At 37.4% G+C, this 21,690-nt stretch overlaps 1 protein-coding gene across 6 annotated transcripts in view; it reads right to left on the bottom strand.

Moving 5' to 3' along the window:
* Positions 1-21,690, bottom strand: part of ANKS6 (ankyrin repeat and sterile alpha motif domain containing 6) — a 46,822-nt gene that overhangs the window by 12,066 nt on the left and 13,066 nt on the right. For 3 of the 6 annotated variants that reach the window (XR_003922986.1, XM_030011437.1, XM_030011436.2), the window contains exons 4-12: positions 21,252-21,456; positions 17,483-17,589; positions 15,870-16,018; positions 9,866-10,076; positions 9,214-9,263; positions 7,946-8,149; positions 5,968-6,133; positions 5,110-5,279; positions 1,399-1,588 (exon numbers count right to left, since the gene is read on the bottom strand). Coding sequence is in view for 3 of the 6 variants with exons in the window: in XM_030011437.1 (XP_029867297.1) it covers positions 1,399-1,588; positions 5,110-5,279; positions 5,968-6,133; positions 7,946-8,149; positions 9,214-9,263; positions 9,866-10,076; positions 15,870-16,018; positions 17,483-17,589; positions 21,252-21,456 (1,452 nt within the window). In the remaining 3 variants the exon portion in view is untranslated. Of the gene's footprint in view, positions 1-1,398; positions 1,589-1,617; positions 1,782-5,109; positions 5,280-5,967; positions 6,134-7,945; positions 8,150-9,213; positions 9,264-9,865; positions 10,077-15,869; positions 16,019-17,482; positions 17,590-21,251; positions 21,457-21,690 lie in introns of those variants that run through there. The other 3 variants (XR_003922987.1, XR_003922988.2, XM_030011438.1) reach the window with 2 other exon arrangements.

Here is a 21,690-nt window from a genome sequence, read left to right as displayed (position 1 = left end):
CAAATCAATTTTCTAATTCATTTAAGTTTACTTGAAAGAAAAAGAAAAGTTAACGTTGCAGGCCTTCTGTACTTACTCTTCTGATTACCGCTGGGCCTATGAGCATTTGTACTGTTGCTGCTGAATCAAAGCACAGTAAGAGAAGCCCTTGAATTAAAGGGCCACTTAACTATGAAAGCTTACAAGCACAATGAACCCAGAACTACTTAGGCTTCTGACAACCTATCCCTCTGCTACAGAGGAAACTCACTGTATCATGGTACTAGTGGTGCAGTCACAAAGCCCAGCTTCACCAGGTGAGATTACAACAGCTGACAGCTTGGGCAATTCTCCTTGTTATCCAACATTGAGTTCTCTTCCCTTCATGTATTTCTAAACCAGTAACTCTTGTGTTATTCAAGCCATCATTACAAAATGGCATTAACTAAAATGTGAAAGGATTTCCTCCAGCAATCAGTACAACACGTTACAGCTAAGCCATGATAAGACGACAGAAAGCGGGTCAAGTATCACCTCTCTTTAGTGTCAAATGGAAGTACAGTGTCAATAGACAGCGTTAGCATAAATGAAAACAAAACAAAATCAATATGGACACTTTCAAAAAAACCAAAAATAGTACAAAGTGCCTCTTGCAGAAACCAGATATAAGGTACATCCATCTCTTATTTAAAAGATTCTGAGTTGTTATTTTTTCCGCTTTTTTTTTTTTTTTTTTGAGATGCTTACAGAAGAAAACAAAGTAGTTGATATCCTGTTTCCAATGCAGTAACATAACTTTTATTTTAGAAAGTGTTGTAATATAGACCTAAAAGTTGAACTTAAAAGGTAGTAATCTTATTGGAAAAGTAGTAACATTATTATCCTTTCTTATGACCTAAAGTTAAAAATAAAGTCAAAATAAGGCTATTTTTTCAAATTAAAAAAATAAATGCAATACAGCTCTTAAAAATCAATTGCATGTAGCTATGACTTGCTATGAATCAAAATTGTATTTCTGTAGTGATGTGCTTCACTGTATTCATTAAAAAAAAAAAAAAAAATATTTTGAATGTGGAGAAAGTGTATTTTCCACCCTCAGCAAAGGGTGAAAAACAGGATTTAAGCCAGAAAGGAGGGAAGGAAGGAGGCCACGTAAGAGCGGCCTACCTACACGCTCTATGCTAGCTTTGAGATGGTACCAATATCCCTCTCTAAATGGAAGGGATCACAGCTTTTGGGAGAAATAGCCTTTTACTGCAGTAATACCAATCTCGCAGTAAGAAACACCAAAATATTTTTTTTTAGAAAGAAAAAAGTTCTCACTTTCATGCAGATATGCACTAATCCAGTACAGTTATAGCTTAAAACACTTTGTGCTCTTGATGAATCAATCTCCTATAATTACAGCGACCAACTCACCATCTTCTGTAATAGTACCACTGCTGGAACCATTGCTCTTGGCCTGTCTGTGAGAAGAAGAGAGAGAGGACTCTGCATTGTGAACCTTAGGAGACGGGGAGGGTGATGGGGAAGGTGTGAGCGTTGGTGATGTGCTTTTAGATGTAGATGAAGTCCCAGATGGAGGTCTTTTGTTCATCTCCAGTTTTTGCTGCAGTTAATGATACAATCATTTTGGTTTAAAAAAAAAAAAAAAAAAAAGCGTTTACCTATATATGATGCTTCAATATTACTTAAATTGCATATCACTTCTGCAGAGCATGTAGTCACAACTAGAAGCTTCTGCTTGATTCACATTGAAATAATTGGAGCAATACTGATTTATCCCAGGTGAGAGTCTGTCCCTTCAAATTCACCAAGAAAAATATATTAAGGCTGTAATTTTGGAATAAGAAAATTATTTCTTATGAAGCAATACTATATATAAGCACTACAATTATTCTTTTTATAAAAGGTGAAAATACTTTGACTCTGAAAACAGGTCTTTTTCATTCAGAGATTTAATTAGAGAAATGAAGCCTCAATTAAAGCTTTTCAAAGTATATCAGACACTAATTTAAAGTAGCACTTCCTGCTGGATTAACCAGAAATACGCAGCAAGCATAGACTAAGTTTCTGGTGCATTTAAAGCCCTTGCTGCACTGGAATGAAAGTTTCCAGTCAACCCTTAAACTTATTATTACCTAACATTAGTCAAATGATTCAAATTTATTAAATATTTTGCAAACATTTAACACATTTGGAGGCATAGAAAACAGGAAGATAGACGAATTAAAATGAGAAATAAGAATATATATGTATGTGTATCAGTCTTTTCCAAAACAAGTTAATGTACCTCATCTCCCAAATTCCTCAATCTATGTATCACTGCACACATATCAATGTTTGCATTATATGACCTAAAAAGAAGTCTTAGGTGATTCTCTCCTGGATTCCTGAATTCAGAGTTTAACTTAAAACACCTTTTTTCAGTCAAGCTGCTACAAGAAAAACATAAGAAAAAAGTTGAGCTGGGTAACAAAGCAAGAAGGGAGAATGACAGCGGTTCCTGCCTCTCTACAATTTTGCTTCTGTGCTATGGCATAAATGAACTTTTCCAGTTAATGAAAAAGATGCAGATTAAAAACATAAAATTCATTCGAGTGGTAACGTTCTTCCATTACTCTGTCCTATGCCAGAACGTACTACCTCCTTAGCCCTGCACTGAATTGACTAGAAGTAACATAGCACGATACAAATTTGAGAGGTCTCCAAAAAGCATCGTGAACTCGTTTCAATTTTTTGTCCCAAATTTCCCTGTATTCTGTTATTGGCCATTTGTGTTTCAGAATGGTCCTCCCTCTCTAGCGCATTGTCTGCATTTATTTAAATTACATCACCCTGTAAATTGTTATTCACTTTTTCTTTTCCTTTCTTTAAGGCTTGTACAATCCCGACCCTCATAGATAACTTTTGCAAAATTGATCAGTGTAACATCACTGCGTTTTTCCATCAGCTATTTCCAAGTTTAGACAGCATGATCCTCATGGGAGGGCACAAGCATTTCCACAATGGACATAGACATTAAATATTCAGCATTTATGTTGTTGATTACAACAAAAAAGTAGGCTGTTTAAGCTTTTACAGCCAGTGTGGATCCATATGTGATTGTGTACTCCCAACAGACACTGATGTCCCAAAAACCACCTCAGACGTATGACCACCTCAGACATATGATGCACGAACATCTATAGTGAAATCCACATGGATTACATGTTTTCTTATTGGTGGATAGACTGAAATTCACCTAGACATCTAAGCAAAGAGCAATGAAAGGGCTACTGCCTTTCCAACATACTGGCATAATTTTTTTTTTTTTTTTTTAAATCTTTTCAACAGTATGATGAACTGCCTTCCCAGAAGATGATCTGCAGGGTGTTGCACCTCTCTACTTCTTTGTCTCCTAATGTCTTTCACTGTGAGTGGGAATAACACTTAAACAACTTAGTGGTAACACTGCTGTAACAACAGGCCCCAAGATCTGCAGCCCAAAGCTTACAGGCACAGGTATTCTCTCTTAAGAGGCTAACTAATATAAGTGGAGAAAAATAAGATTTTTTGGGGGGCACACAAGCAGCTCATCTGAAATTATTTCCAAGATAAAAACAAGCTGAGAGGAACTGCTGAGACTTTAATTAGAAATATATTTGTCAGACCACCTCTGAAAGAAAAAACATTTGGTAGCTGTTCAGTAGAGAAGACTTTAATGAGGGAACAGGATAATAAAGTGGCTTCGTCTACAGGAAAGAAAGAGACAGATCATTTATAACCCCGGGAGCAGTTATGTGGGATAGAAAGGGAGAAAAGATTATCATGTGCCAAAGAATCAGTATGAGTCCACAGCTTTTGGGAGTCCAGCAGAGTTATAAATTTTACCTCCCAATCTCATCTTTGAAAAGCAACCAGTAGTCCCTTCAGAATCGGGACTGATTGACAAAGTGACTATTCCTGAAAACTGTTTTGGCATTGGTAGTTGACCACTTTTCTTCTGATTTTTGTCCTCCAGAAATTGCAATTAAATCACTGAACAACTTTGTAACTTCATTTATCATTGATATTTACTGATTAAATACACATATTGCTTACTGTTGCCATATAAGACATCACAGAACGAGATAGAAAATGTAATAATTTTATACTCTGGCCATTTTTGTTTCTTTGGGCAAAACTTCAAGAATAATCTCATTAAAAGATGCAAAGAAAATAAAACAAAGCAAAATGAGCTGTTTGAAGATTACACAAGCAAAAAGTTGAGAAATTTTGCTCTTGGTCATGTATTCTAAAGTGTTCAGAATACCAGACATTAGAACTAAAACCCCAAATTATGTGCTTGCTTTCTCTTGTTTTCTGAAGTGTAATGTTTCCCTGTATGAATAAACCCATACATTTCACAAAAGTGTATCCCACGTTCTGTTATGATGCTGCTTTCTAACTTCTGTCTCTGCAGATTTTGAAGATTTAAAATCTTAATCTTTAAAAAGTTTGTACAAAGCAGTTGTTAGCTTCAAAGTACATGCACAAAAATGGGCAGGTCATGAGGGTAAAGCTATTCCAGGAAATTGATAGGTAAGTCAGTGCAGATAATACGGCCTGCACTCAGGAGCAAAACCTGACTTTGGTGATGACAGCTTAAAGTTCATACTGTTTAAAACCCTTGTGGAGCAGAATCCATACGGGCATATTGCTGTGGTCAGCAGATCCTGCTACAAATTTTCTCATATTCTGCACTCAGGTTGTGCCTTTGAAGGGAAACTAGCTATGGCACTTCAGAGTAAAGCCCAGGAATTGCTAACATAAAACACTGGAATCAATCAGGGCCATAGAAAGAAATAATGAGAAACCAAAATAACAGTGCAGATCTACCCTAAGATCAAGTATTACATTTACTGTTTTTAAAACAGAATTAAAGTAATAATAAAGCAAAATCATGTTTTACTATTAGGTCTGATCTTTTGTAGACTTATAATTAAAAGGAAGGTTTTTGGAGCTGAAAAGTTTCCACTACTGTAACAGGTGTTCATTCATTTACGCTGTGGGATGTCAGGCAGTTGTATTTATCAACCCTCCATGACTGAGACATAACCTATTCAAATTAGCCAATTTGGAATTACAAAAATTTATATTTCTCTGTACCTTTACAACATGTCCATTGCCAACAATTTGAGCACATTGCAAATCAGACAGTGTGGATGAAGGAGTTGACTGGACTGGACTATGCTGTTGGCTGGGCTTCTGTTCAGGTAAGCCTGCTGCTTTTCTTCTTTGGGCTGCTATCTGAGACAAAACATTATCTGCACTGCCACCTAAGAAAAAAAATAAAATAAAAACAGAGTCAAGGAAACCATCATTTTAAAATATTTGTTAATTCTCAATTCACCTCTCTCCACCACTCACTCTCTTTTAAAAACTGACTGGATGAAGTAAGAGAGAATTGTAAGGTTCAGACCTGTGCAGCAGCTTTCAGGAAGGGAACAAAAATCAACTGCAGGAGAAGAGAGAAGCCAGCCTTCTCTATATACACACAGAGCTGACTTTCATACTCTTGGATATAGGTTTCATAAGCTGCTTCACCATATTGTCTTTACAGTTGCCAGATACAACACTTGCAGCTTTGTTTTTAATTGAAACCGAATTTTTATTTTAAACAAAAAGCAAGTAACATGGGTAAGAGCCAGCTCTATGAAATATATGTTGCAACGAACAAGCATCCACCTGATCCACTGTGGGTGGACTCAAATAAAATCAACATGTTTTTTCTGAGACAGGGGCTAACCTATGAGAGTTCTGTAACAGATGTGACATTTTTATTTCCTTATGTGGGTGTCCAAAGTCCAATTCCTGTTCCAATAAAATTTATGGAAGTTTTGCTTCTACAGCAGTAGAAGCCCTCAGAAAAGGTTTAGTATCTTCTACCATCATCACAAACACTAATTTTTTTAGCTGAACCAGATACAAATTACTTTCTGATTAAAAATAAAAGCAGCATGGTACCTGATCTATTATGCAGTTCTCCTCCATGCCTGTTAATTCCCGCAATGTTATTAGACCCACCAGAAGAATGGGGGGAATGGTTGAAGCTGTTGGAATTTGAAGGAGATGCAGGTCTTCTTGCAAATGTTGGTAATTTGACTGGTCTAGTACCTTTGCTAACAGATGTCTGGAAAACAAAAAGAAAAATAATATTAATTTTTCTTGTTTGAGCAAAACAAAGATAAGCTTCAACTGCTGTTTTATTTATCATAAGCTCTGAAACTTCCACTGAACAAAAGGGATATCAGAAAAAAAAAATCTTATTTTACATATATAAATATATTGAATATATATTTATATAAATATATATACATTGAATATATATATTCAACAAAAGAAGTAACACAATAAAGGCATTAATTCTCCTTAAACTTTGTCCAACACAAAATGAGTATATACGATGCACCTAAGGTATGATATACATGATATTATGAGCAGTGGCGGGGGGAGCAGAAATTATCATGTGAAACTTCCCTGCAGAATCCTGGTTTTGTCTCTCCCATCTTACAAAACAGCTACCATCTACTTCTCATCCATCACATCCCTGTTTCTTACTAAGATGCAACAAGTAACAAGAACTTTCTCTCCTCCAGTTGCATTTTCATATCCCCTTCAATCTAAACATCTACCCGCACCATTTTATTGACTTGTTAATTGAGGCATTAATGATCTAGCTATATGCTAGCCAAATCCTCAGCCACATCCACATCCTCCTTTAATTCTTTTGCTTTTACACCACTGGCCACTGCCAACAATCTGACATATAGCTCTTGCAGCTCAGCTTTTTCATGTTTCTTATCCTGTTGCTCAAATCACTTCTTCCAAATCTGACTTACTAGGTTTCTCTCCTTCTCCCTATTATCTTAGCAAACCCCTTCTTTCCCCACAGAAGGATCAATGGCTAGTCCTCCCCTACTTCCCCTTCGCCTCACTTCACATACGTGTGCCAATTACCCACTGATGTTATTACAATCAACTTTTTTTAGAATGAGGAACATTTACCTTCCTGTGATCTATCGCTTCCCTTTTAATACTCCACCTTATTCCACCTAAATCACCTCTACTGGTATTAAGCTAACTTTCACTTAAAAAAGGAAGGCAGAAAAACATTCACTCTAAAATGTCTTCCTTGTCCCATTTCTAGAACTGACATGAAATACAGTTCTGGACTAGTAAAATAAACTCTTCTCTACAGTTGACTATTAGAGTCTAAAGCCAGGCGAGTAAGGACTTCTCCTTTTTCTCCTACTAATTACAAAAGCAAAGATTGTCAGGGTTGTTTTGCTTCCTGTCTCAAGATAAACGAGCTATTTTCCTTTTGGTTTGCGTTTTCACAAAAAACATTGTGAAATCAGGCAAGCTCCTTCTATAAAAAACAGAATTTATTCAGGCTTTTTGCCTTTTTACAGTACTTGCACTTTAAGGCTGTATGCCTTCAACCCCACTTGATCACTAATTGCTACAATTTTATCTATTACTAACCTTTCAGAATGTTATGTCTGTATATTTATGTCTCACTGATATTTCTTCCCTCCCTACCCAGTTCCTAAAAATTAAGAAACTTTCATTCTTTTCTTCTTCCCCTAGTCTTCTTCCAAAACAGAGCAATTTCAACCACAATCCAATTACTGTACCTACTTTGGCAACTAAAATACATAGGTGGAACCAGCAGCCACTTTAGCAGTTGGCAGCAAATTCCTTAGGGCTTCATTTTATTCTGGTTAACAGCAAACAAATCGTTTCATTTCATACAAAACTTTTGTTGCATTTATGTTCCTTCCACAGGGATGTCTATTCTTCCTAAACAGCAGAGCTTAAAAGGACAAGCCGTTACTGAGACAGCGGGTTTAAAGTAATTTCTAATCAGAAAGACAGTGTGGCTCACCAGTCACCATGGCTAGGACATAACAGTATATTCGTACACATTTTGTTTGCTTACTATATCAGAGTTCCCACTGCTGTTAAAATCGTGCTTGATCGCTCTCTGTGGCCAGGCAGTTCTCATCTGTTCAGCTTTGCCATCTTTGCCGAGTCGTGTTCGGTCAGAATTCCAAAGCTCAAAACTTGAGGGTGGTAAGAAAGGCGGTATCACTGCTTTCAGTTTATCGCTGGGCAGCCTGGTAAATGGAGCACTACTTCTCAACTGAGAGAGAGAGAAACAAGGAAAGGGAAAAAGAAAAGAGCCTCTTCTTAAGAAAGATTACTGGAAGCTGATGATGTAGTGTCAAAATTTTAAGTTAAATAAAAAGATGGAGACAAATGCATTTTTAAACAAAATAAAATGGAAACAAGACACAAAAGTAGTGTTTGTAAAGATGTACAACACAACAACAGAGAGAATCCAATGGACATTCTGGCACCCATCAGTATGCTCATTCATTTAATACGATGAATATAGTTCATTAAGTGGCAGAAACCACCTCTTCCTTCATTGGGCTGAATCTTGCTTCAAACTGATTTTAACAGCAATGTTAACAATTAATTTCCAAAGCAATTAATTTAAAAAAAAAATAACAAAATAGTCCTCTCTGTATTCCCGGACAGGACACCTGGAAACAGTGAATAACTGCCTATTCCTGCTGTATGTGTTCTCCAGAAAGAGAAAACCAGCACAACTGATTTGGCTCCCTGGAGTTCTGTCAGTCAGTCACATCAAAAGCTACCCAATCTCCTTAAAAAAAAAAAGAACATGAAGGATAACCAGCCAAATTTAATGACATCTCCAGGGAGTAAGCTGTAGGGGAATTTAAAGCTACAGCATAACAAAAGAAGAAATAGAATAATACAAATAAACATCCTAAACTGAATATTTCATGGTTGCCTCTACTAGTAACTTCTCACTTTCACATTGTACCATGTTCCATCCATATTTTCCTTACGGCATACCGTTTGTCAGCAACTAATCAGCTGTTCCGACTATTTTACTAATTCATTACTGATCATACAAAGGTGTGGGTAACTCTTGAAAAAAGTCAGTACTTGTCAACAGCTTCCATACCATACTAGTTGTAGTACATCCTAGTGTAAGAACTACTGATGTATCACAGCCTGTCAGTTCCTGTCTAGTGACTATCAACACGATACCCCTCTTTCTAATGGTGACTTAGATAGGAGGTAAAAAAAAAAAAAAAAAAAAAAAAAACAAAAAAACAGGAGCTGCATGAGCTTCTGAATTGGACTGAACACACCTAAAACACTGCGACATACCATGGTTGTCAATAATTCATCATCCTTTCCTCCTTTTGCCATGTTTACACCTGAAAAATATATAAATGTTTTGTTATTTACATGCTTCTACTTTTGTTCTCAAGGATAGCTTATTGTTTTCAAACATTCAACAGCTTTACGCTCAGTAAGTACACAGAAGCAAAATTTCCAATGACACTGCCATGTACCTGAATTAAAATTAAGCCAATAGTCTTATTTCACTTCCCAAACTGTGGGGGTTTTGCATGGAGAGCTGTACAATTTCAGTAGATGTGCTTTATGATTTGGGCTTTTCCAATCTTCTCATAGTTATTTCTTTGTTTAAATAAATTGGTTTTCATTACATAAATTAGTTTACCAAAGATATTAACAACTTTTGAGTGACCTGTCTCTACTGTCCAATTTAATGGTGCTTGCTACAGAACAGTAACATGGTTATATTAACATTTTCCTGTTTAAATGATGCTGCACTCAGCATTCAGCATGATCAACAGTCAGGAGTACAGACATCTCTCTTCCTATATACTACAAATACATTAAGTGTCTTTTCAGTTATATTAAGCTAAATAAAAACTAAATCAATAAATTAGAAATAGTATCATCTTGACTATCCCACAAGAGCTCACTTCCCACAAGGTAACTCTGGCTTTACCACTAGCTTTGTTATTTGTGATCCAAGCTGTAGCAGCATCAAGGTTTCCAGGGGTGTCTGTATCACTCTGTGAAACTGCTTTTATGGTGGAACTTAATGATGATTCAGGCTCATCGGGAAAAGGCACAAACTGATTGGAAGGAAATCCATGGCGCAATGTCTGAGTCAGCTTCAGCTTGCGGAATCGATTGGACATTCTGCTCCACCAGGACTAGATTGATAAGAAGACACAACAATTTAGTTCCAACTAGAAGAAAAAAAGAGGGAAAAAAATGTGCAATTAAGTAATCCTTACAGCAGTGATAAATCTGTCAAGGAGTTTTTGATATAAACTACAAAAGCAATGTTAAAGTGGCTTGCAATTATCAACAGAATCCTTCACCATAATTTGTATGTATAAGATTAATCTCCTTCCTTATTTTTCATCTGGCAAATGCCTTACAATATTTTTCCACACTATCTGGAAAGGCAAGGTAGATAAAAGTATTAGGGCAATTTTAATAGGAAATTTTTACAGCTACATCGCAAATATTTAATCTTCCCTTTAACTTCCAATTTCACCATCCATTCTTACACTCTTTGGCATCAACGAACTGGCACGTATATTTTCTGCTTTTTAGAGGTGTGCATAGAAGTTTATCCGATCTGCATGAAAGCTTCTCCTTAAGACTTTCAAAATCAATGGCAAACTGGAAGATTTCTGATAGTATTCCTGTCAAACTAAAGATGCACAATCCATACAGTGCTGCTATACAGATAACTTAAACCCTTCCAGACTGGAAAGACTATAAACTGAAGAAGAGCAAAGCAAGGAAATATCAGCTGTGAAAACACCACAAACCTTAGGACTACTGCACCTACAACCTCTATCCGCAGAGGTAAGACATATGTGGAAACTGTTACATGAAAGAACCACCTTTGCTCAAAATACAATTTATCCAAATATTTAGACTTACACATTTTTACAGGCAGACAGTGCAAGATGCTTCAAGTATTTCACAGGACATTTCTCTAGACTATACAAGACCTAGGCTATATTAAGATGACCTATACAATCTGTATTAAAGATTATGTGGCTTGTAGGTAAATCAGATTACAAATATCTTCTGATTATTTCTTAGCAAAGCCGCTTCTTCCCTTTCTGGAACAATTTAAAAAAAAAAAAAAATAAAATAAAGTCAATTAAAAGTGATGATACTTCATCAAGGCAGCGTTACATGATATGCAATCCAGATAACACACTTTCCTAGTTTATTCTTAGCCATTCCTTCTCATCATACATATTCCCCTCTCTCCTTGGCATTTAACATTTTTCAACTACTTGCTGATATATGTCTTCCCAGCTGTCATACAGTAGAAGTAAGTAATATAAACTGTAAACTTATTCCCTGTAAATCAATCCTTCTAGCAGGTGATCATTAAAAAGATTTTAAATCTGCACAAAGCATTAGTAATGGATAGAGTTCTCAGACCTTTGTATCTCTTTGGAGCCATAACTAATAAAGATTTACACTACTTTCAGCAACAAAGACCTGATGGAAAAAGGCAAGAGAGACAAATAGTTCCGAGAAAGCAATAAAAACCACACAGTTCAGCATTTATTCACCCTTCAAAAGGAACTGAAAGGGCAAAAAAATCCATCTAGTTTTAACACAGAGTATTATGAGCTTACAAAAGAGACTGCTTGCACAGTGTGGTTTGGTTTTGATCCCTGAAGCTAGCTTGCTTCTGTAACAAAGATCACTTCTAAGTTCCTATCATCTTTGGCACTCTTCTTCACGGTGCTTCTGCTTTGTTAACATATGCTCACACCACAAACTAACCTGAAATGGAGTAAGCACAGCCACTATGTTACCATATAAAAAACTACCGCTCTCCTGCAAGAAAGGAATGATAGGGGAGAGGTTCATCTTGTCCTCTCGTGTTTAGAGTACAGTGGTCTGCACTCTGGAATTTCCAGTCTGCTGCTGCAGAAGGTTGTGGCCTCTCCATATACACTACCACATCACACACATACAGAAGCTGGAATAAAGGGCTTTAGACTGAAGCAGCCAAGTAACAAAAATGTGTTTGTGGTTAAAAATAGTGTCTGTCAAAAGGCTGAAATCTAGTAGCAGTGGGAGAAGGCAATACTATAAAAGAAAAATGGTGTTGTCACTAGAGAAATAACTTAGACATTCGTAACAATATTAGGAACGAAAGAATAAGGGGAAGAACTGGAAATCTCTGCCCTCAAACAACTTTAATCTAAAAAAGAAACTGAGTGTGATAATTCACGCTGCTCTAATACTGACATTGAGAGTATAACCTGCTGAAGAAGCACAGGCAGGAAGAAAAGAGAGGAAATAAAATTTTTGTATATTGAAAAGGCACAACTTTGTTTTCAAGTCCACAAAATGGTGCAAAACAAAGGACTTAACAGTTCCTGCATGAAAGGGGGTAAAGAATGAGATCATGGTTATCCACTACATAATCAGTAGGTAAAGGAAAGAGGGCCTGTATTACACATAAACTACAAATAAAAGAAACACACAACAAAAGTCTACTAGTTAATGACAAAAGAGATCAAACAGGAGACACTGAAAAGGGTTGGGTTTCTTTTGAACTTCAAAAGCAGCCTACTTGTGATCAGATATTTTAGTATGAATACCATTACCAGGAGGAAGGTAGGAATATAAGTGCATTTGCTTAACAGAGTAAGAATATTTAAATAAGCTTACACGAATTAAAACCAGACAAGACTGATTAAAATTACCCTAGAATAATTACAGGCAACACGACCTCTGAACAAATATTGATTATCTTCAAGATAAGTTAAGAGGATGGAAGAAGTTACAGAAATCAGGCAAAATGCAAATACATAAGCACTCTTACCCCAAAGAGCAAAATCTGAAAATTTACTGATCAAAAAGCTTAACTTGAAAGGACACCGCTGAAAAAACTTTGTATGTCATCACAGCTCATAAGAGACAGCTGGCACGGGTTTGTTGGGCATGAATCCCCCTACATCAATCTCTCTGACAGAATAACTGGTCGAGTGGGCAGAAGGGAGGAAAAGCTGTAACATAGCTTGACTTCAATAAAGCTTTTATTGCTATTCCATGTAACGTTCATCAAATGACTGAGGAAAGTATGGTTCAAGTAAAATTAATACAAGGTAAGCACCATAGCCAAAAAAACTATTAAGAAAAAAATTACCAACAATTTGATCTCAAATTGGGAGGACATATTTTGTGGAGTGAAACAGGAGTTTGGAAATGTTCATTAACAACAGCAACAATGAAATGTAAACATATTTTGCAGAGTCTGTGGAAGACTTCTATCTGGACAGTTTTGTGAGCACCTTAGATATTCTAAATTTAAACGCTGACAAATTGACATTATTCAGTAGGGGTCAAGCTGACATGTAAGAAGAAGAAATCAAGTGTACAAATACAGAAAAAGAAGTAAGTAGCAAAGCAGCTGTCTGTACTAAAAAAAAAGAAAATCAGTCTCGTTAATGTATCACAAGCTAGGTATAGATGCACAGTGTCTTACTGCTGCTGCAAAAAAGGTACATTTCACTGGTAACAGCATGAAGCACACAACTGTGCAAGAGTTTTTGTACGTCACTATGTGATACTGAGACCCTAGCTGGAATCTCATTACTTGTTTTGGATCCCTCACCTTGACAGATATAGACAAATTAGAAATAGTAAGTTTAGGAAACATAACATGCAAACAAGTAAATTTGAATGAACTATTTTTATTTAGTCTAGAAAAAAAAAAGATTGACAAGAATATGAGAGTTCTTTCAGTATTTATGTAGTTCTTATAAAAATGAAGGTGGCCACTGAATGAGAATCAATCAACTTAATACACAGCAAGAGAGATATAGATTAGATCAGTGGAGAAAAATTCTGACCGCAAGAAGCATCAAGCAGTGGAACTAGGTGCTGACAGAGACCATGGGACCAAGGGATCTCTTCACCACAGTGAAAGAAGAGAGAACAGAAACTTCAGTCAAGGATGTTCTTGGCATGTTCATTCTGCCTCCTTACATAGAGGCAGATGAGCCTCTTGAAATCCCTCTCATTTTTACATTTCCATGATTGTGTAGACCCCACATTCCATCATTTGCACTGATATAGACAGAAAATTTATGTACTGGTTGAGTCACCATAAATATCTTTTGTTTACAGTCCTGGCTCAGCACAGAGCAGTTGTCCACATGGAAGCACTGTTGCTACAAAACCCAGGAGAGGTCCCTCACTTCAGCACACTCTTCCCATGCTGGTGAACATTTGTAAGGAGAGTAAGATATGTAACATACTTGTGGTCAGATAGAATGGTTAATAAAGCATTAAGCAGTGATGGAAAAGGGGGTTATACTGGCTTTCAGGTTTTATATATATATATATATATATATATATATATATATATATATATATATATATATAAAATCAGAGAACTATACAGAATACAATTTCTGCTGAAAAAGTGCTTAAGACTTAACTTGTAAACACTGTAATATTTTGTAGTTTTGAGACCAAATACTTAAACATTCCACACATCAAAATATTAAATTTGTGTCAGTACTCATGTGTACATCTTTATTATTAACAAATCTTGTAATTTTTTTAATTTCCCTTCATAATCTTTTATGATCCTAATCCAAACTTTTGTGTCATAATACTGCAAGAATCGCAATCTGACCTGTTGTTTATCTGTACTCCACAACATCAAAAGCTGTTCCGACAAGCTCCCATTTAAGTAACTGCATTCTTAAATAGGTCCATCTAAATTGATACTGAAGTTGTATCATATCGAATAATAGAATAAACATATGAAAATAACCACTTGTTGCTTCTTAGTTAAAACAGATTTGAGCTGAAGTAGAACTTTAAATGGTTCATGTCAACCATTCATGTCAACAATAGCCTGGAAATTACCATGTGTGTTTCTAAGACCCTGATAGTATTTATCCTAAAAATGTGAGATCATGGACTCAAGGAAATTCTGAGGTACACCACAATCAAAAATTATTCACCTAAATAAAAACCAACAGCAACAACAACAAAACAAACTAATACTTTTTCCTTCTCTTTTGCAAACAGACAATCTAAGTTGCAATAACTTTGTTTAAGTGGCATTCACTTGTTCTGACTCTATGTTGACTCCTATTGGACTACTGCCAATTTCAAGTTAAAGATACAGCATGCCAGAGGACATGTAAGCCTCAACAGCACACTCTTCATATTAAAATCTCTGCCATGATCTTCTTAATTTTCAATGTCAAAAGCCTGTTTCCATTTATGGTTGAAAAGAAGTCCACCATCTGTCCTAGAGGCAGACAAGAGGTGTAGCCTCTCAGTCTCTTGGGCTGTCCCACACAGAGTCCCAGGCATATTTTCAAGTACATTACCAGAGCTTCAGTTTCCTTCCTACATCATCCTTCCTTCTTCTAGGGTCTACTAAATACCATAAAAGTAAAATAAAAGAACTACTGCTGCAATTCCTCCATAGAACAAACATATAAATAGGCAGTTGCTCAGTATGTTAGGAGATACTAGCCAAATCCCTATAACACATCCACTCCAATTTAAAAAAAAAAAAAAAAAAAAGTTAGCAATGAGTATAAAGAATCTACTAAAACTGGAGTACATTTGCATTTTAAAGGCAGATTTATAATTAAGATCATAATGGATTCAGTTCCAAACTTATGAACATGATACCTTCCACTATTTAATTATGAGATCTATTTCTAGGCACTGAAACGCTTTGATGCAAACTCTTCCTTAAAAGTCTTCCCTTTGCCTTGCCATCTGACAAAAAGAAAGCTAAACACATGCTGCATTTCATAAAACAAGGAATTGCTATCAACAAGGAATTCAGAACACTCCCACCCCGCAAAAAAAACCCAGTTACATATTAGATCCAACATACTTCTTAGCAATGACTTTCTCTGCTTCATAAATTATAGGAAACAATGCACTGGTTATTTATTAAGAGTGAATATATTTACCTTTAGACCTCCTTTGTCATCTGGCAACATTGGGACATTTAAGGATTGCCTACTTCTGGAACAGGGCAAAGATGATCTGTTGTTCAGTTTATTCTTGTCTTTGTCTACTTGCATGCATGCCGATGCCAGTAACCGTACAAGCTCTGTGTCTAAAAGAAAACAAATTAAGATAATGTTTAGTCTCTTTTGCTTTCCCAAATTATGACTGATAAACTGACACTTTCCCTATAAATCCCATATAAGTAGTAATTGATCTACCTCTCAAAGACAAAGCAGATGGATCCCCAAAACCTTCTTTCTTGACCTAAGTTTCCCACACCTTCTCCCCACACAATGAGCTGTAGTCTTACCATCACCTCTCTAAAGGTATTTATCAATATAAATAAGCATCCTATTCAGTTGGAATCAGTCATGTCTGACCAAGTGAACTGCCTCCTCTTGCACTTTTAGAAGTTAAGAACCATATTGTGATGCTCCCTTTTCTCACCTGACACAGAAGAGAGTAGAGAAAAATGAATATTCTTTCTTCAAGCGTAGGTTGCAGAAAAGAAGCTTGAAATTAAATCCCAAAGAGAAAGAAGATGTTCAGCCTGGATACTGAAGGGACTGAAAAGACATGGTAAGAAAAAAGCTGGACAACAAAAATTAAGAAAAAAAGAAAGGAAGAGGAAGAAAAAAGAACAAGCATGGAATGAGGACAGGAAAGCAAAAAATACTCTGTAAATCTGTATTTTACACAGAAATCAGGGAAGACTTTCAGAAGGGCACACAGAACTGACCTATACATATAGAGAGAGACACACAGGTAACAAGACAAACTACTCTGTCCTACAAGAAGTTAGTTACAAAATAATTCACTGTATGCATTTTCTAAAATTTCATACTATTAGAGATCAACTTTTGACAAAGAAAAGGTATCTGCTAGTGACCAAAACCACCATAATGAGTAAATACAGAGAAAATAAAACATTAATTCCATCAGCAGTAGTGTTTTTTGGCTTCAGATAAAGTAATCCAGCTACCAGGCAAGCTTACAGTGACAAATTATATAGACTAAACAAACTACAACAAAAACTAAATGTGTTTCATTGAAGTCTCCTCAAAACACGCTGCCTATTTCTAAAGCACTCCCATAAAAACAACCTGAAGTGTGATTTATTCTCAGCCTTTACAGACCTAGTGGGAGGTTCAGCCAGGAGTTCACTAGTTTTGTTCTGACTGCACTCTCTTTGTCCTGTCCCTTTACTGCTGTTTACTGAGTGGAAACTTCTAGCTGTAGTTCACAGCTCTGTGCTAGTGACACTACAGAATACCTGGGCCACCACAGGCAAATGCCACTTAAGTGGCTCTGGTGGTGCCACGAACAATACATTTTGGAGCATCTTCAAGAACACAGGAAGAAGAATGCACAGAATCTTTTATCCCATAAATGTATACACTCATCTAACCAATTAACTCAAAACTCACCATTTTCAGGCAGTATCCTTTCTTGGTCCAGTCCAGCCCAGACTTCAGAGGATACTTCCTAGCAACTTTAATGTATTTTCTAGATTGGAAGGGATGTTTATCCGTTTATGTTGTACATTCCCTCACTGTTCTTTGGAATAACATACCTGGATCGTTCAACAGCATTATCAGGTCAAAAGCTGTATATCCATTTTTTGCACGAAGATTGACGTCAGCTCCTTGATTTAACAAATACTTTACAACATCTTTGTTTCTTTAAGGGAAGAAAAAAAGGCATTGCTCATGTTAAAAAAAAACCAAACCAAAAACCAAAAAACTCCCCCAAAACCTAATACTCTATTTTCATCCTTTTATACCATTGCTCCTCAATTAGAGATCACACTTTTTCCTTCTGTGTAGCTAACCAAGTCTAAAATTTGTTCACAAACTATTCAGAAGCTCCCATGATTCCTTTGTCAGTCACTGTTTACTCGCTATGAATTACACTAATCAACATGCAGAAAGTGAGCCTAAAAAACCTAATTGGAACAGTCAGTTTCTTAAGCTGACCCTTTGGAACTGACTCTAGAATTTGTTGCCAAACACCTTCCCAATGAAAGGCCATTAATGCCTAGGGCAAAAAAGCAGATGGAAAGACAAAGGTCAGTCCAGTAGTCATCACATGCCATCACTAATACTTCAACACAACTTCATATCCAGAACAGGTAAGAAATTGCATACAGAAGAACCAAAGTGACTGAAGATAATTTATGAACTCCAAACAGTACTTCACTTAATTAGAGATATATATTATATAATTGAGAAGGCACATTACCACTTCCTTCAAATGTTTAACATGCAAAACCAATCAGCATTAAATGATAACCAACACAAACACCTTCCAGCAAAAGCTCATAAAAGCTAGTTGCATAAAAGCAACTAGCCCATTCCCTTTAGTCCCTCTCATACACCTGAATAAATAAGCAGGACTTGCCTCGTGGGTTAAAAACAATACCGTAATTCAGCCTACAAAATAAGTGAACATAAGACAACAAAGCAAGGGTAATCTCCTTTTGAGCGGGGACTGACCTTGTATAAAACCTAACTCTGACATGCATAAGCAACACAGAGCAAAAATGTTCTTAAGCAGCAATAGGTGACTGCAAACTCTAATACTGAAGCTGACAAACAAATCTCAACCTCTCCACTTCAGAGCATTAACTTCTTAACTTATAGATAAAGTTTTCACTTCTGAACTCACTCCAGATCAAATCAGTCTAAAATGCGAGGAGGAATGTTCCTCCACTCTTCTAACAAAAATTCTGCTTATCCTCACTACAGCTCTTTTGCATGCTTCCCACTACTTTTCTTCTCTTCCTTAGAACTGTGTCATCCCCCATCCTGCTTTCCAGTCCTGCACCTTGAGGGCACACAGAGACACAATCCTGCTCCTGGCTCACACAGACCTTGCCCACTCCCTCCTTCAAACCAGAGACCTTCCACACCACCGTTGCTCCTGAGAGAGGGTAAGCTGAGGCTCTGCAGAAGCTAAAGATTTCAAGTTGTTCTGAAAATTCGCAACTGGCCCATGCCAACTAAGGAGAAAGGCTAGGACGCAAAGTATAGAATTACAAGCGTAAACATTTATTCATGCACGAGGTGTCCCAGCCAAATTGGGGCACCCCAAATGTGGTTTTACACAGGGTTCTGGTACAGTTGAGCATTTAGGTACAACATGATTTGACTAATCACCAACACCCACACTACCAATTTACTAAACATAGTAAAACTTCGCAAAGCAACTGTATTTCTGCAGCATTCTTGCTGCTCATCTATTGATCCAGATGTCACTGGAGTTGGTCTTGCTATCGTTACTTATCTATGATGCCAGACAATGCTGGGAAGGCTTCAAAGACGTCTTAGAGGGGCTACAATGCTGGCATTATCTTGGTTGACTAGGGGTATCTTTCATCCTTCATGGACAGCTTTAAGTCTCCAAGAAGCCAAGTCCTTATTTCCAGGGCTGGGATATCCTTCTGGTCCTTCCACTGAGCCACTGTCCTTTAGTTTGTTTTACTTAAGCATGAACAATACCAAAGTCTCCAGTAAAATTTCACTACCTTAAACATTAAGTGTATTGACAAAGTTAATACAATTTCATGCTATAAAGACTGATTGATATAATAGGGAAGGGAATTTTCCTAACAGTCCTCCAGGAAAGGGAAAGGGCAGTATCTGAACACATGCAACGCACAGCTGTGCTCTGTGCTTCCACAGACAAGAGGAGCGCCTGAGTACTGGCATGGGGACATGCCAGCAGCCCTGCACATCACTTTCTGCTGGCTGGAGTAGAGATTCCAGCTGTGTGTTGGGGTGGCTGCTGCTAGCAAAACAGCTGCACCAGAAAAACTAATCTTCAGGCACTTCTGTGAAATGCCCATTGCTACTATCAGTACTGCGTTGGTGAGGAAGCAGAGAATCTCATCTTATGTAGGTCCCAGGAACTACTTCAGAATATTTCACAAAGCAGTGACAACTTGACCTCCTATTTTATCTCTTTGTTGCACTTGCACAGTCCAGTGAGATCTGCTGACTAAAGATAAAAGCTGGAGCACAATACCTGCATTTGTACAATTAACGTGAGCATTACCAGGTGTCGTGGTTTAACCCCTGCCAGCAACTAAGCACCACGCAGCCGCTCACTCCCCCCCGCCCCCCGACCCAGTGCGATGGGGGAGAAAATCGGAAAAAAGAAGCAAAACCCACGGGTTGAGATAAGAACAGTTTAATAGAACAGAAAAGAAGAAACTAATAATGATAATGATAACACTAATAAAATGACAACAGCAATAATGAAAGGATTGGAATGTACAAATGATGCGCAGTGCAATCGCTCACCACCCACCGACCGGCACCCCGCTAGTCCCCCGGCGGCAATTCCCCCCGTCACTTCCCAGTTCTTAAACTAGATGGGACGTCACATGGTATGGAATACCCTGTTGGCCAGTTTGGGTCAGCTGCCCTGGCTCTGTCCTGTGCCAACTTCTTGTGCCCCTCCAGCTTGCTCGCTGGCTGGGCATGAGAAGCTGAAAAATCCTTGACTTAGTCTAAACACTACTTAACAACAACTGAAAACATCAGTGTTATCAACATTCTTCACATACTGAACTCAAAACATAGCACCGTACCAGCTACTAGGAAGACAGTTAACTCTATCCCAGCTGAAACTAGGACACCAGGCAGCGAGGTGAATCTTCACCTTGCTGAGGGCCTCGTCTACGACAACAGAGAAAAGTTCACCTTCCTAAACTGAATATCCTGTATTCAGACAATGCCAAGTATATGACAGAAATCACATGTGAAGTATCGGGCCAGTTTCTGGGGTTTGACTCTTAAGTGGCTACCTGCATTTATAAAGTAGCTTTAGAGAAAATGACAATCCGTTCTCCAGTGGGCATGTTTCAGAAAGCTCCATGAAAACTAAAGGCTGAATAGGGGAACATAAGTATGGTTTTAAGACTGGAAAAGATAGTGCATAGAAGGGTGGTTGCCTTGAAGTTTCACAACTTGACGTAGGCCTACAACCCTGGCAGGGGGTGATACTATCTTACAAAACACTAAAAAACATCAAAGGATGGAAGTTGAAATCTGCACCAAAGCTCCTAATGCCTGCCTGGAGCACTATGTTCACAGCACTTACTGAGCAAGATTCAAGTTCCCAAATGTGCCACTCATTCTGAAATCCAAATGGCATTCAGGTCTGCTCTGAAAAGCAGAGGACAGTGCAAGAGTCATGGAAACTGAGGTCACAAGTCTCTCAGTTTCTTCTAAGATCCCTCTGCTTCCAGAGTCAGTATCAAAAAGATTTTTTTATATTGGCATGTAAGAAGAATGAAACTTCTTTACTGCTAGACCCAAAGACAGCATATGTCTTACCCGTGGTATGTGGCCTGCATTAGTGCTGTCCAGCCATGAACATTATCCTGTTTGTCGATATCGGCATTTTTCTCAACAAGGAGCTGAACAAGTGGCAGCTGTCCAGTTACAGCTGCAATCATTAACGGAGATGCACCATCAACGTTGGTAATATTGACCTGGCTTGGGTCTTCATCAACGATCTCTTTAACCAGCTGAAAGTCTCCTGCAAAACAGTGATAAAACATAATCTACGTGAGCAATAGAGAACTGCTTAGCCACTGAATTAATATGTATTTTGATTTGCTGACATTGGTCTACATTTAGTGGCATTAAACCAGAAAAATAAAGTACTAAAGCAACTGCAACACTAAAGCTAAATACTTGTACTCATCGTTGGTCTTTTAGTTAATCAGTACGTTTTCCCAGGCTACATGAATTGTGGCATAAGCACAAGGCA

This window comes from Aquila chrysaetos, chromosome 4, assembly GCF_900496995.4.
Source record: "Aquila chrysaetos chrysaetos chromosome 4, bAquChr1.4, whole genome shotgun sequence".
NCBI classification, from domain to species: Eukaryota; Metazoa; Chordata; class Aves; order Accipitriformes; family Accipitridae; genus Aquila; species Aquila chrysaetos.
Note: the sequence above shows the minus strand (reverse complement) of the source record. Positions and strands in the feature narration are given on the sequence as shown.